We start from the raw sequence: 16,195 nt of genomic DNA on the forward strand, positions 1-16,195 counted from the left end.
ACATTTGAACATTTACTTAGGAATTTGAGACAGCATTTCAGATTCAGCAAACAGGAAATAGATTTTTAGAAGTAGGAAAAATAGTTTTTATGATACAGATATGTAGTAATGGTCATTTCTAGGACCTGGCACTATAATAACCTTGCTTAGTATATCCTCCATAAATGGGAGGATGGAAGTCTGTTTCCCCTTTGCAATGAATGACCTCAGACCAGCAGCAGGGCAAAAAGAAGGTAAGGGTAGGACAAGGGAAGTTAACTGTTAGTAACAGGGGTTTAGAAATGTGAGGGCAGAGTAAAATAGGAGCAGAACATTCCAAATAATTCATCCTAGAGGAGCTGGAAAATGGTGCGCTCACCTTGAGGAAGCTCCCACTTTCCAAGGCTGCTGGCAGGTGAGAGGAACAGAACTCAAGGGATTCATTATCCTATTCTATCTCTGAGTGGCAGCAGCAGTTTTATGTTGAGGTATGCACTCAGAATTAATTTACCATCTAAAGCACTGTTCCTCATTGCTCATTTGTGCTGTTGCATATTTATTGTCAGTAAAGAGCACTTGCTTGAAGTTCTGGTTCAATACAAGAGAGTGAGGCACATTAAATTATCACACTCATATGAATAAGTGCCATGGCAACCACTGGCATTCATCTCTTCACCAGGAGATAGAGTTTGCGGTCAGTGGCTTTATGTGTTCCTTACAACAAGCAGAAGCGTATTAGCAAGTACCTGCAAGGTTGTCGATTTCCTTCTCCTGGAGCAGGCTGACTGCATCATCATCTCCTTCCAGCATGAGCTCAGTCTCTGAGTTCTGGTTTACGATTGCTTGGCTTCTGAATGCTTTCTTGGACTTCACTACATCTTCTTCAGTGCCTACACACAAAATAGATTTTTATTTACTGTGGATGCATTTGCACTTAGTAGACATCAAGTACAACATTTTCTTTACTATATGCTATGTTTGCTATTTCTTTACAACTACAGAACATTTAAAAATACTTCTCTATCTTGTTTGTCTGGATTTCTTTGAGTAAAGTTGGAGATTTATCCCTTGCTTTATAGATGAAGAAGTAATGGGAGCGAGCAAGCTACTGGCCCACCATGGTCCTACAATCCACCCTTCCATTTTCTTTACAATGCTCTGTCCTGATTTTACCCACAGCCCTTTCTACTTTTTAAGACAAGGTCTCTCTGACTTGCTAAGGTTGGCCTTGAACTTGTGATTTTTCTTGAGCAACCTGAAGTAGCAGGGATGCAAGCCTACTCTATCAGGTCCAGTTTATAACTCATTCCTTGTGACTCTAGAATCATGCATGCTCCACAAAATATCTGTATTTCCCTTCAAATTCAGCTTTCTGATCTGTATAATTTTTTAAAAAATTATATAACCAAATTATTGTATGAATTAACTAACTAATCAGTTTTTGCAAGTTGATGAAATAGGTATAAAGAAAATGGCAAAGTGTTCACTTCTTAGTTAAGAAATGGTGACAACTGGGCTACAGTATAAGGAGGTGAAAGTAGAATGATGCTCAATAGGCCTACTGCATAAAGTGGTTCCTTTACCAACTGACGAAATAAAAATGGATTTTCTGAATTTATTTCCTGCTTTGGTATAGAAAATAATATAAAACCATAGTAAAACACATAGTGAGTTCCAGGATATCTGGGGCTATCTAGAGAGACCCTGTCTCAAAAAACAAAACAAAAGATAAATTATACTAGTAAGGCTGAATTAAAGAACATATGAAGAAGAACATACAAAAAGCCAAGTTGGTTTTATTCTAGAGGAGCAATGTTAATTCATATATCCAAATTAACTGCTTGACAAGCATTTCCACATTCTCAAACACCTGCGTTGGGTGATACAACCTAAAATTATTAATACTACAAATAAACTGGACACATACATGCAGACATTAACTAATCCACATAGGAAAAGCTCTATTTCATACTATTTCCGTCTAAGGCATGCCATGCTGAACATGGACAATCTTGTCTGTGTCCCTGAAGTTCAATCTGAAGGAAAACATTGTGCTCTACTTACAGCACCTGGTACGGGCATGAAAGAAAGCACTGACTAGTAGGATGTTGCATGTAGTATATATTCTCCTAGAAATCAGTCCTATGCCATGGTGCTGTGCTTAGTGCCAGGTTCTGTGATGTTGCCCCCATGACATGTTACAGCTCTGGCCTAATGTTCTCCTGATGCAATTCACAGTACATTTATTTGGTCAGTTGGTCTTCTAATAATGGATCAATGCTGGTGTTACTCAACTGCCTTCCTGGAAGCACATCTAGGTGCTGTAAAATTTGCACTGAAAAAACAGCATGTGAGCCAGTTCTCCACCCTTTGTTCCTGCTTCCTTCTCTCACTGTCCTATGTAGCTTTTCTTTTCTTTCATTTTTTTAATTTTTTTTTGAGACATAGTAGTTTTTCTTTTTGGTAGAGAATGGGTCACCAATTCTGCCTGCTAAATACAAACTGACTCAAAGATCACAAAAAAAATAATAAAAACACATGCTGAAGAGGACAGTTATATTAGAACTAATGCAAAGTGCCATTAGCTGTAGTAGGGATAAGCTGCCACTCAAGCCCTCTGGGGCAACAGCCCTTAGAGAATATGGTGAATACACAGTGCAGCTATCTACACAGTGACATTGGATGCTTAGAAAAACTTAAGACAAATACTGCTATTGCAAAATCAACACTTCACTAGAGACTATACATGAGTCACACAGGGGTACTTTTTTCACTGGTCCATGGTTGATTTTTATTTCTGGAACACAAGATGAAGGACAAAGGCTGAGAATATTTCAGACTCTTATCCCAACACAAACCCCACACAGTAGGGAGAGTAATAGTCTCATTTTGTTAGTTGGGCAGTAACTTAATATGAGAAACTTTGAGCTTGCTTTCTTTAACAAAAAATGCAAATGCAATGATAAGCAACTCAGAACTCTTTCACCTGCTTAACAGTACTCATGTATTCCCCAGCTAAGCTAATCAGCTAGTTCCTCCTTCTCCCTGCTTAGGTCAAAGGCTGAGGATTCATCTGGAGTGGTTCTGGCCACTGCACTACTTTCAGTCATTATCTGGTAAGGAGGCTTTCATCCATGCATGGCTCCTATGACCCTCAGCATCTTTTCAGAATGTTTATCATACAAGTATGCTGGGTATTCCTGTTTCATTTCATTTGCTTTGTAATCAACAATCTGAGCAAGACTTACACTGTAGGGTAAAATCTAGACTCCTTGGCACAGCTGACCAAATCCTCTTAGCCTCTCATTGCCAGCCTCACATTGTGACCTCTTCCCACAGGCCCACAGCAGTACTGGGTCAAGGATAACTTCTGGAATATGCCATGTACTCACATCCCTTTTGATCCATGTTATGCCTAGTGTAAGGGGTAATAATTTTTCCTTTCCTGTTTTCTAGTTGCCCTTCACAATTCTATTCCTTCAGACATCTGTCCTAGGTAACCTGTATGCTGTCACAGCTGATATTTGCATACATACTGGAGGCAGAATCTCTTATGAGCATATCCTCTGAAATTTGATACTTTGTCATCTCTGCAGCATAAGGGTCTGACACTCAGTAGGTACACACAAAACCTGCTGAAGTTCAGGTTTAAATCCATTCTCTTCTCATGATTTGTCAACTCTTTTCCTTTTGCTCTCCCCACACCTCATAAATCTTCCAGCTCAAGCACCTGGCATTTGCTTGCATATTGACCTCCTCAGACCCTTTGATGGCTAGAATCACATTATCTGTCTCCGTATTCCTCATACTTAACACACTGCCTGGTAAGGAACAGGCACTAATAAATTCCCAATGGGTGAACTGAGGCACAGGACTCATCTCTGGATATCTCTAAATCAAAATTTCCCCAAAACACCTCAGAACCTCACTAATTTGTGCTAATTAATTTATGTGAAATGGAGCTCAGTATTTGCATTAAGGTAACATACCCATTAATTTTCAGTCAGCCTAATAAGCAAGTTCTTCCTTCTATCACTACCATGTAAAAAGAAAAAGAACAACTTTATGTGACTCTACATTAACAATAAAATCTACCTATAAAGAACATGAAGTAGAAGGAGGAACTTGGAAATGTATAAAGATTTGTCTGATCTTTTCCAACTCTGAAGCAGAAAACATTCAAGTCTTTTCATATTTGCTAAAGGAATTGGTACCTACACACACACCTGACCAACCTCGCTGAAGTGTTACCAGCTTGTCACCCAGTGAACTTACCAGTTTTGTGGAACTGAAACAAACATTTGTCTAGATTAGAGTATATGAGATTTAAAGGTGCTTTTCAATCACAATATCCTTTATGAATTAGAGTTTCATCCATCAACATTACAGCAAAAGGAGGTAAGGTCTCAGAGGGCTGACTCATTACAAGGCTTGTAAACACTGTCCTTAGAAGGAATGGGTTTATCACCTAACAAATCAAAATCTGATTGAGAGAAGAATTTATTTGAGATCATCTGTCTTAGAAGACATGTTGATCTGAATGCACTTCTTGGCCTCTTTAGCCATTCATCAAGAAATTAACGAGCAAATGCCACAAACCACCGGAGCGCAATAGACGTGAAATGGCAATCACAAAAAAATGACTAAAGCTAGACAGGAGAGACAGGGATGATTATCTCCCAAGAAACTATGAAAATGGAATGGGAAAGTAAAGAGTCAGAAGAAAAAAGTGCCACAGACTTGTGGATGAATGAAGCCAAATGCAAAATCAGATTTGTTTTCATTTCCTATAACATTTTAACACAGGAAAGCATTTTCCATAGACTTAGTCGTAGTTACAGAGACACAGTCAAGCCCTGAAGACTTTTTTCCTTCATAAGTTTCTCTTAGTAACCAGGAAACCATGAGAATCCAAGTATATTCTAATTAAGTTAATTAAGTAATTTCCTGTTTGCCTTGCTGGGAATTGAATGCAGGGTCATGTATGCTAGGAAGCCCTTCATCACTGAGCTGAATCATCTGCTCTGATAAAGTATCTTTTAAAAGTGAAGGGAAAGGAGAACTAAAATGTCTCCAGCATTGCTACTATATGCCAGCACCATACAGCTTTAGTTTTATTGTCTTGAATAACCCTAAGTTAAAATACATTGAAATAGTGGGCACACTTGCTTAGGTTCATGTCTAAAAAACAACAACATCAACAACTAAAATCAAGATATAGCAATTAGTTTGTTGTCATTATATTATTTTTTGATAAGCAAATACAATGAAGGGAAATAGAAAATGATTTATTTTCATTTAAGGGATTATTCTACAGTTAATTGAAGATACTAAAAAAGAGCAGCAGTCATAGGGCTGAAGAGGTGGCTTAGTGATTAAGTCCTTTAAGCCTGACAGGTGAACTTCTTTGTCCACTGGCTTATCTTCTGATGTCAAATTTTTGTTTGTTTGTTAGACATAGGTTTAATATATCATCATGTATTTTTGAAATGTTTTATTTTTTATTTTCTTAATGCCATTTCTCTCCCCTTTGTTTAGTGCTGATGTGCTATTTGGGATGGAAGCCAGGGCCATCAACTTTCAAGGCAACTGATCTATGTCCTCACTATCTTAGTGGGATTTAACTTCTATCTCAGCACTGGGTAAACAAATGTTTGTTGAGAAAGCACATGAAAATAATATTGCTGTAACTCACCCACTAATTCTTTAATACACCGTTGCTCAATTTACTTTTTTTTGTATGTATTTCAGTTTATCCATAATGGAATTTGGTCTTTATGATTTATTGTTCTTCATTTTTCATTTTTTACCCATCCTAAACATTAAAAAAAATCCACACCAATTTCTTACTTTTAGCTTCCAATCAGTGAAAGAGAAATAATGAACATGCCAACCTAAGTCTCAAGGTATTACTGAAAAATTAAGATTACAAAGTGGGTACCTATGCATTTTGAACTTCATTTAACTTAAGTTAAGCTTTACTGGTCATCATATTACTGGATTTATACAAAGGGAGAAAATAAAATAAGCAAATGTGAGGGTCATAAACCTAAAATAATATCAGCCTGATTCTGAAGTCCTAAGTGCACTGCTGGGCCAACATCAGTTCCCTTTGCCTTGTGAGAGATTTCCTGGCTATCCAAGGAGCGTGCTCATAATTACTACAAAGCATAATGCACCCTCAGCTAGTCTAAATAGCTGCTTCCCAGACAAAGAAGAATATGTAGCTCATGTGCTGTTAAGTTCTTGTGAAACAGAACAAAATTTAAATAATCTTCCCCCTGTACCATTTTATTCATTGCATTCATTAAGTTATTATTAAACAAGCTATACATCTTTAAAATTTTTTATCATCATTAGCATCATCATCATCATATTTTGGGGCCTAAGGCTTTAACCTAGGGCCTCTTTCATGGTAGGAAAGCACTCTAAAACTATATCACCAGTCCATTTTCCTTGGTTTTTGAAAAATTTTGATACAGGATCTCATAAAGTTGCCAAAGCTAGCCTTGAGTTCACAGGGAAGACCTGGACAGCCTTGAGATAGTGATATTCCAAACATAGCCTCTGGTCTTGCTGGGATCACAGACATGTGCTACCAAGCCCAGCACTGCATCAACATTTCTGATGGCTTTTGAAATTTTATACATGTCTATTCTAACAAAATGAATGTCTCAAATCTTGGTTATGTGGAAGGAAAAGACCTTATGATTTCTCCATAAAAACAAGTTTAACATAGTATCTTCCCATCTTTTGAAGGAGGTCTAATTTTAACTTTGCCTAAATGTATGCTTGGAAAAATCTAATGTTTGCTGACATCTGGAAATTAGATTCACAGGAGGGCATTCTTTTCCAAAGAAAAATTCTTTGTAATACTCATCATTTCACAATATTTTTTTTATCTTGTTCAATGTGTTTGACAAACTACCCTAATATGACAGATAAAATACTGTGATTAATCTTCAATATGGATATTTTGGGAAATGTTAAAAATAGAGATTATTTCTTCTCATTAAAATTCAAGTCAGAACAACAAATACCTTTACAGGATGGTGCTTACTGTAGCTCTACATAGTATTATTAAATGCCACCCAAAGAAAAAGAGGTCAAGATTAATGAACCTTTCATCTAATTAGGTGCAGTTATAAGATCTCATGTGATGACATGTATGTATTAGTCCATTACTGAGTGCCATATAGTTCTGAAGAGTAGACAGCAAAGGATGAAGGACTTTTTTTTTTAATCAAAGAGAAACATGCTGCTACCAACTATGGGTGCCTGGCATAGTGAATGTGTGAGATGAAAGCTAAAGGCACATATATAGATATTCACCATAACAGTTGCTTACTAGCAAGTTAATATTCCCCTTCTAAGTAATTTAAATTTTAGATGTAATTTTAGAGTTTCATTTTAAACATGGAACACATTTCCTCCTTAAGATGGAGATATAAAAGGGAACATTATTTTTAACTGAACCATTGTCTGAATAGAATATCAAGAGAGAGGGAGAAAGAAGGAAGGATAAGAAAGGAAGGAAAAAATTCAGGAAAGTCCCAATGGTGAAAACTCCACTGAATTAAAGAGACTGGAATCCTGAAGTACATTACTCTCTTTTTATATGTTATCCATCCCCCAGAAGCTTCATCCCATCTGCATAAACTTTTCTGGAAAAAATATCCCCACAAGTGAAACAGGCTGCTCACACTCGAACAGATAAATTCTCTGTGTTACGTCAACATCTTCATATAAAGGCAGAGTGATTACTGGTTAAGTTTAATAAGTCAGATGTAAAAGCTGTCAGATCAAACTTCATGCTCCTTCTTTTAGCTGTGGTATTTCTGTCCAGATAAAGGAGATCTAAACATCATTCCTACCACAATTCATTACTACTGACACAGAGTTCCATAAAATAAAAGGTTAAAAAATGGCACCTGGTCTTGAACCACTACTGACGATACACCATTCCCTTGCATACAATGGGAACAGTGCATCCTTTGTGTTTCTACCAAGGAGGAATGTTCAGACATCCCTTATCCCTTCAGGTGGGCTGTCCTATAAATAGCTGCAGGAAATAGCTAAGTAAACATTTAGCATTAGCAATCTGTGTATTAATTAAGATGCAGTGGCTAAAGGAACTATTCAAAGTGCTAAACCAGTATCCAGATTAGTTATGCTGGCAACAACTGACTAGAATTTAAGAAAGAAAGAAGAAAATGGCTACCTAACACCAACAGTTATTGCTCAGTGGGAAAGGACAGCAAGGACACTTGCAAGCAAAAGAATTGGATCAATATTAACGCGATTTTCATTTCATGCTTCCCCAACCCCAGTAAGCTGACAATATACTCTGATTATGTGGACTGCCTGAGAGTAACACAGGTTATTAGAGCAGGAGGTGGAAATGGGAGGCACTTTTTATATTGACAGGCCTGCTAATAGAGTATACTGATTTTCAAAGACATGTAATACATTTTCACAATTTGGTTCTGACAGCAAAAACAGAATTTCATTTATTCCTAATTCAAAATATTCATATGTAAGCAATATTTTTTTTGAGCAGGCTAGCAAAGGGGGTATTCATAAACAGAATTTTTAAGCAGAAAAATGCAATTAAAAAGGTACAAGAAAATGTTACTGCATTTAAGTGGTTTCAAATATAACTATGAAATGTTAATATAACAATGTAACAGTCAATTCAGAAAACTGTATTCTATGCTTTTTAGAAAATATATATTACACCAACTCTTTATGTATTTTAGGACTGATGTCTCTCAATAGAACTGTGACTAGCCATGAAGTTAGGGTGATGTGTAATTATTAAGAACAGGACTTTGTTGAATTGCAAACCATGTGACATATTTTCTTAAGGAAAAACAAACTGCTCAGGGCTATGTGTCCTCAACTCTGCCTGATTTCACTGCAGAATCTGATCCTCCTGGTAAAGTGCTTAGAAGACTAGTAACGGGAGATGAGTATATCAGAATAGAATAATAGTGGGCCATTTCCTCCTCCTTTCAGCAAATTTTCCCTTAGAAGAAAAGAGAGGGATGGGCTGAGGAGGGAACTTGGAAAGGAAAGAAGCCTGCTAAATCTTGTGCCCAGAGGAGCAGAATGTAAGCCTGGAATCCTGGTAAATTTTGAAAAGGAATAAACATGAAATAGATGACATGAAAGAAAACTGAAAGGTGGGACACTTCCTAGAGCAACATGGGAGACTTACTTCTAGAATCTCAGACTACAGGGAAAGAAGTAGAAAGTGCTTTGAATGGGCAGGCAGGGAAATGGCTCAGAGAGGGGGCAGAAAATGGTAACTAGTGCCTTCCTCCTTGTTACTAAAACAAGGCACAGCTAGGTTACTGATGATGTGCAGGCTATTTTAACAGCATTCTATAAAACAGACAAAAGTGCAGGGCACGCAACTCAGTGGCAGATGTTACTTTACTTGGTGGTGACTTAGGATCAACCCAAATAGACAAAAAATAAGTAAGTAATAAATAATGAATAAAAATAAATAAAAATAAAGCCAGTCTAACAAATAAATAAGAAAAATTGGAAAAGAAACCCCCCCCAAAAAAACAGAAACAAAAACAAACCTACATTACGTTTTCAGAAGGGACACAATATATAAAGCTCATGAATGACACTAAGGTGGCCTATACCACAACATCCTCATGGGTAACATGCTGTGAGAATTAGCAGGTATCATTAAGTAAACTCCATGTGAGGAAACATTCCACAGGGTCAAGTGTACACACGGGGTGTGCTTGGGCCCACTACATCATTTAATTTCTGTGGCCTTTCCCAAACATAAATCGTTCAATAGCTCTCTTTCTGTTCATAGTCTCATTTTCATGCCATGCCCCCATAACATGAGACTCTGCTTCCTCCATGTGATACTGGTCTCAATTTTTGGGTAATTACTCTGTGTGGTGTTGACCTTTTTTCCCACATGTCCACTCTTTCAATGATTTGGAAGAATTCAGTTCATGTTTTACTGTCTCAGAGCTCACAGCACTGTTAGTACATTGCAAAAAAAAAAAATTACTTATTACACTGTGTACATGCAGTTGTGTGTGGATGTTACCTGAAATTGGTCTAAAATAAGCAGTAAAAAAAAATATGTTATCCTTGCTACTTGGCATAAGTCCACTAGCTGAACTTTACCCTAGCTTTATCTCTAGCATCTCAGGATGTTTGGAGTAGAATAAGGTATGAACAACCTATTTCATCTCATAAAAATGCTGCACTTGTTGGTATGTCTTTAGGAAATTCATCCTTTGATTCAGTTTCCCAAACTGTTCAAATATGTGGTTAAATGTGGTACATGGACCTCATCAAATAAAAGATGAAATAAAAGATGTTTTTGTAGAGCACCCAGTTCTACAAAACAAAACATAGGCATTCTAATGGGATACGTAGAGAAATCTGATCTTGGTTTGTAAGTGGTTTTTGTCTGAAAATATGAAATATCTAAAATAAAATTATTTATGTGTATTTAATATATATTAAGTTATTATTTTATCTATAACCTAAAATAAAAATAACTTTGTATCCAAAATGACCCCAAAAGGCCATTGGTTTCTGTCCCCCATCTTAAATACAAATACTTCATGAATTTCTATCATTAAAACAAACACAGAGTCCTCCAAAGTCAAGGTCTTAAGCCTCCACATCTCAGTGAATTCTGTCCTATACTGTCCTGTCCTGTCCTGTTGTGTTCTCCTCACTTCCTTCTCCATGTTGGTGACTTCCTGTCACCTGGTAAATGCAGAATATTCTCTTGAGGTAATTTATACATCAGCTACTCTCTGTGATACCTTTTCTGGTTAGCCAGTCTCTTGTGCTCCTCCAGTTTAGAAATGCTCAGTTCCCAAATCCAGTGTCTGGAACATGTGTGGTACACAGAAACTCTTCAATAAGTGCCTTCCAATTGGCGTAGTTAAACTTCTGAATCTGCTTAAATCCCATGTGTCTGAATCTTCAGCATAAGAACAGGTAGCTTGTTGGAATAGTTTTTGATATGAGAAATGCTATGTATGTGTAAACGGGTGCTATAAGCATATTTGTAGCCTTTCTGACCTCACTTTAGGAGATCTATTTAAGTAATTTTACTAGCTCATAAAACCATAAGGTGAAGACGAGGGTAGGAGAGCTGGCAGACAACTGCCTGCAGGTCTTTCCTTTTCATAAAACAATTGCATCATTAATTTTTCAGGAGTTATTGGAACCTAATTCAAACCACTAATTTTTATTCCAAATGCAGAGACCTAATTTATAATGCACCAACTTAAGCAGGAGGTTTAATCATGTTTTTACATAGTAAGGGTGTGCGTTCTCAAATGTTGTAATAATTGCAACTCTGGGAAGAATGAAGACAGAAAATTTCATAGGGTTTTTTCCTTCTTTCCCGAATGGCTGCATTGCTGCCTAGCATTGTTCCCACTCTCAGTGCCTTCCTATTTTTGATGACTGCATGTAACATATTACAGTAGCCACGAATGCAGCAGCAGACTAATTTAATTCCAGCTCATTACAGGGCTGCTTTCTGTGCATCAAGGTCATAACTTGATGGCTTCACAAGCTTAGATAAATCAGGTGTTAAGCAGACAGATCTCTGAGGAACCTAAGAATGTTCTCATTTGCAGTTCTCAGCATATCTTATTATTTATTGCCAAAGAAATGACTGATTAACTTTGTCATCTTTGCTCTGTGTTTTTTTCTTTTTCCTCCCTCAGGCTGAGGCAGCCTGCCCTCTTCTGCAGTGCCAGATCAGACCTATTTAAGATGATGTCTTTGATCACAGACATGAAGCACTTGCGATCTTAGGCTTTGATGAAATGTAGCTCCACTGTAATTTTATGGAAGGGAAACAGAAGCCCAAATGATGACTGACACCCAACAAAGAGAACCTAACTTACTAAGAGTTTTCCCTATTTTTTGTCAGCCAGTATCTTTACACACTAGAATATACCAGAAGTTGAAGAGACTAGGTTTTATTTTAGTATGTAACACTTGAAGCCCACTATTTCAACTACTTATCTATTAGCTAATCTGCCCAAAGAATAAACTATACAGATGAGAAGATGAGTTTGAAAACATCTTTTTTTTTATGTAATTTCACAGCTATGGTTTGTAAAATTCCTGATAATCAAATTTTCACTTGAAAGAGATTTTACCACTAAAAAACCTCATAAATAACTCATTCAGTTCATGCAAAATTAGCACATTATACATCAAGAAAAAATTATATGCCTCTAGGTTTTTATTAATCACATTCCAACATCAGAGACCGAGACTATGTCAAATCATACTGAATCTTCTGCACACGACAACCTCATAAATTATTCAACTCATTAGTGTTACTAAAAAGCAGGAGAAATTCCATCACTGAAAAGGCTATTTTCCAACTGATAAAGGTCAACTAGAAGTTTTAATAATAAAATAATGGAGTAAACTTTCAAAATCATTATGACATAAAACTATTGTCTTTTGTTTCCTTAAAATTATATCCAACTGATTGTTTACTCATTTAAAGTAAGAATTAACATTTTTATTTGAGACTCTAAGAAAACTTAAAATAATGCCATGAATCTGAACTATAGCTGAATCCTTCTTACCATTATAGAAGTACAACTCTATTGTAACCTAAATTGTGTGGCTGGATTTATGGTATCAAGAAAGATCAAGTGATCCAAGGCATTTCCACTAACCCTGAAGTCCACTAAACCTGCCTCCCCTTCACTTCTGTTACCCTCATGGAGGCTCCTAGGCTCCAAAATCACGTTCTACACTAACAAATGACTCATCTTGGGCTTTGGAATCCAGACATGTTTTATCCACTAAGGAAAGGCTACCTGTTTAAGAAATTGAAAGAGGCTCTCTCAGTTTTCAAGTCCTTAACAATTCCATTTTATCAGTGAATCCAATTCTTTTACTCACACTCGAAATTACTAGGAAAAATATTATTTGGTTACTGAAACATTTATGTTTCTATAACATGGATACATAAAAAAAGTTTTCCCCAAAATCCACAGCAGAGATTGTGCATATTCAAAGCCTAATGCCAATTTAGGGTTTAAAACATTTAGTTATAGGGAGGTAGAAATGATGCAATTATTTGACAAGGAAGAAGGAAAACATTGAATTTCAATTTGTCCTAGGTGGTCTTTAGGAATTTGCAGCTTTGTCCTATGAAGGTACCCTAACCTGTCTATCCAACATCACAGGTCTACAAGGTGGCTGTTGGTCTGCACCTTCCAGACTTCACATACATAAACACACTATAATGTTTATCAGATGGTATTCAGACAATGGGCTGGGTTTTATATGGTTTGGTTTTCTTTTTACTTTTTTTCCTTTTTTCTTTTTGGCTTTATATATATGTTTTGAATATAAAGCTTATCTTTAAAAAACAGAATCTGCTTTCAATTAAGTCTCTAAGCATCTATATTTTTTATTGAAGGAAGTGCTTTGTAATCATTACTGGCAGTTACTTCCTCTTTCTTCTGAAGAAATACTTCATGCACAGTTTAGGGGGCAAGCAGGGCTGAAAGAAGTGTGGAATCCTGCTTGTTTGTAATCTTCCCTTTATTTGTCTACATTTATCTTTCCCTGGAATATTTCCCCTTTTTCTGTCCCCTGATCCTTTTCTGACTACCAACCCTCTCCACAGTTCCCATGGCCCACAGGTAATGAGTCCTGATGAAGGCTTGAAAAGGTGTACTCTGTATGTGTCCAGGGAGGGAGAGCTGTGATAGTTATCTTTGGTCTTTCCACACTATGACCTGAACCCTGTAGAGTGACCATCATGTGACTCTACCATAAGAACTGTAAGGGTGTTTTAAATACATGTGGCCTAGATATGATGTTTGTGCCTAATACTTGTCAAACAAAAAATACTCTTCTTTCTCTTCATCAAGAAATCTAACACAAGAGGGACAAAGGATCCTGAATAATATTCATCATCTAGCATGTAAAATTTATGAAAATAACATATTTAAAATTCCCATGTAGTACATAGTAGATTTGCTAGCAGGGCTTATTTATTTCAAGATGTAAGTACTATTTATTTTAGTCCAGGTTTATTAACAACAGTTTCTATGGGACTAAAATATGAATCTCCATCAAAGGGTTTTTAAAGCAGAAACAAAAGGAATATTTGTATAATAGCACCCTTTTGAAGTTAACTTGTAGAGAATAGATAGCAGTGTCTACAGAAATGAACCTTTTATAACTATCACGATGTCCCCTAGCCTAAGCTCTCAACAAATTATTTGCAGAGAATTCTACTTTTTGATTAGAAAATTCATGCTGAATTGATTAAGAAAGATTTAAATTAGTAATTAAAGCACACACGTTTAATCCCAGCATTCCAGAGACAGAGGCAGGTGGAACTCTGTAAGTTCCAGGTCAGGGTCATCTTCATAGTGAGTTCCAGGCCAGTTCCAAGTACCATTAAGTGTACACTTCCTAAGTAGACAGCATTTCTGTGAATCATGAATATAACAACTCACTTTAAGTTGGCTACAATTCCTTGGGGTGCTAAAATCCTTAGATAGGCTTTAGAGTTGAGAATTCCTTGTAGTACGGACTCCTATGACTTACTGAAATACTTTTAATATTTACTTCCACTGTATAATTACTTTGTAATTTTTTTCTTAGGATAATGGCTGCATTGAAACCCTTAGGTGCAGTGTTTATTTGGTAATGATTTGTCTCTTTTTATACTCACCTCATTAAGAATTAGAATTGCATGGCATGATACAAACTATACCATGATATAAAACTATTGGACATATGAAGTAAACTTAAAATAGATAGCTCACTTAATACCTTCAAATAAATGAAAATAAATACAGCAAGCAACTCTAGACAACACAAACTATATAGACAGGGCTCATTATTATTACAACATGACCAATCAGAATTAAACTTATCAGAGAATTTAAAAATGAGTAAATGGGGCCAATGGGATGGCTCAGTAGGCAAAGGTGCTTGCCATTAACTCTGATGAACCTGAATTTAATACGCAGGACACACATGCTGAAAGGAGAAAAATGACTCTCTTTGACTTCCTCAAGAGCTATGGCATGTAAACTTATGTGTCTGTACTTGTGCATACATGAGCATGAGCACATGCATGCACACAATAAATGTAATAGATTTTAAAAATGGGTAAATGAAATGTAATTAAGAAAATTCACTAGACAATAATCTAAAGTAGCATTTTTATTAAATTATACTTATATTTTTACCAAGCATTTTAAAAAAGAGAATTGGGGCCACAGTTTTCTTGTAGTGTGGTTGTTGATAGCATTGTAAATGTATGACTATCATGCCCAAATTTCACTGGCAGTCCATTGGAAGCATAGGAGCTGAACTGGCTGAACAGAACAAAACTATCATCTATTTATGTATCATGTATGTGGTGTATTTATATGCATGTGTTTGCATATATACATGTGGTTATGTGGTCACATGTGTGTATGTGCATGTGGATGCCACCCATGTCTTTGTTGTTCACTTTCAATTGTTTGTGCATGTATGAATGTATATGTGGGTACCATGGATGCCTTCCTTGATTACTTTCTACCTTGTTTTGTATAACTGGGTCACTCTAAATCTGGAGTTTAGTGTGTGCTTAGAAAAGCTGGCCTGTGATCTTCAGGAATCTGCCTGTCTCTGGCTCTGCAATGTTGGAGTTAAAGATGTACACTTCTTTAACTTACTTTTAAGTGGATGCTGGGATTCTGAACTCAGCAAGACTTTTACTGACTGAGCCATCTTCCCAGACTGATAATTTTTTGAGTTAAAAAAAATAGGGTAGGAATATTATGTAAATAGGTTACTAACAGAATATTTCATATATATGTATATATGTAAATAGAGATCATCATGTGTGTCTATGCATGTATATATTTGCATGTGTGTGCGCACATACACACACACACACACACGTATAAAAACACAGATCTTGCAGTAGGGCCCATGCAGTGCCCATAGGAGAAAAATATACAAAATATACAACCACACCTGAGTACAGGATTACAACATATGTTTACATGACTTGTGGTCATTATAGTTTGAAAGACACTGAAAAATCCATTTTACTACACTTTTAGGCTATCTAAAGGGGTGTTAGCATATGACCAGATGTGGATATTTTTATCTTTGACAGTAAGATGAAGTCTCTTGAATAAATCTAAGATACGGTGTT

The 16,195-nt window shown here is 36.4% G+C and overlaps 1 protein-coding gene across 5 annotated transcripts in view; it reads right to left on the bottom strand.

Annotated features, from left to right (window-relative positions):
• Positions 1-16,195, bottom strand: part of Nbea (neurobeachin) — a 511,635-nt gene that overhangs the window by 172,775 nt on the left and 322,665 nt on the right. For all 5 annotated transcript variants that reach the window (XM_051176972.1, XM_051176974.1, XM_051176973.1 and 2 more), the window contains exon 39: positions 726-869. In XM_051176972.1, coding sequence (XP_051032929.1) covers positions 726-869 — 144 coding nt within the window. The remainder of the gene's footprint in view (positions 1-725; positions 870-16,195) is intronic.

Source organism: Phodopus roborovskii, unplaced genomic scaffold (assembly GCF_943737965.1).
Source record: "Phodopus roborovskii unplaced genomic scaffold, PHOROB, whole genome shotgun sequence".
In the NCBI taxonomy this organism is placed as follows: Eukaryota; Metazoa; Chordata; class Mammalia; order Rodentia; family Cricetidae; genus Phodopus; species Phodopus roborovskii.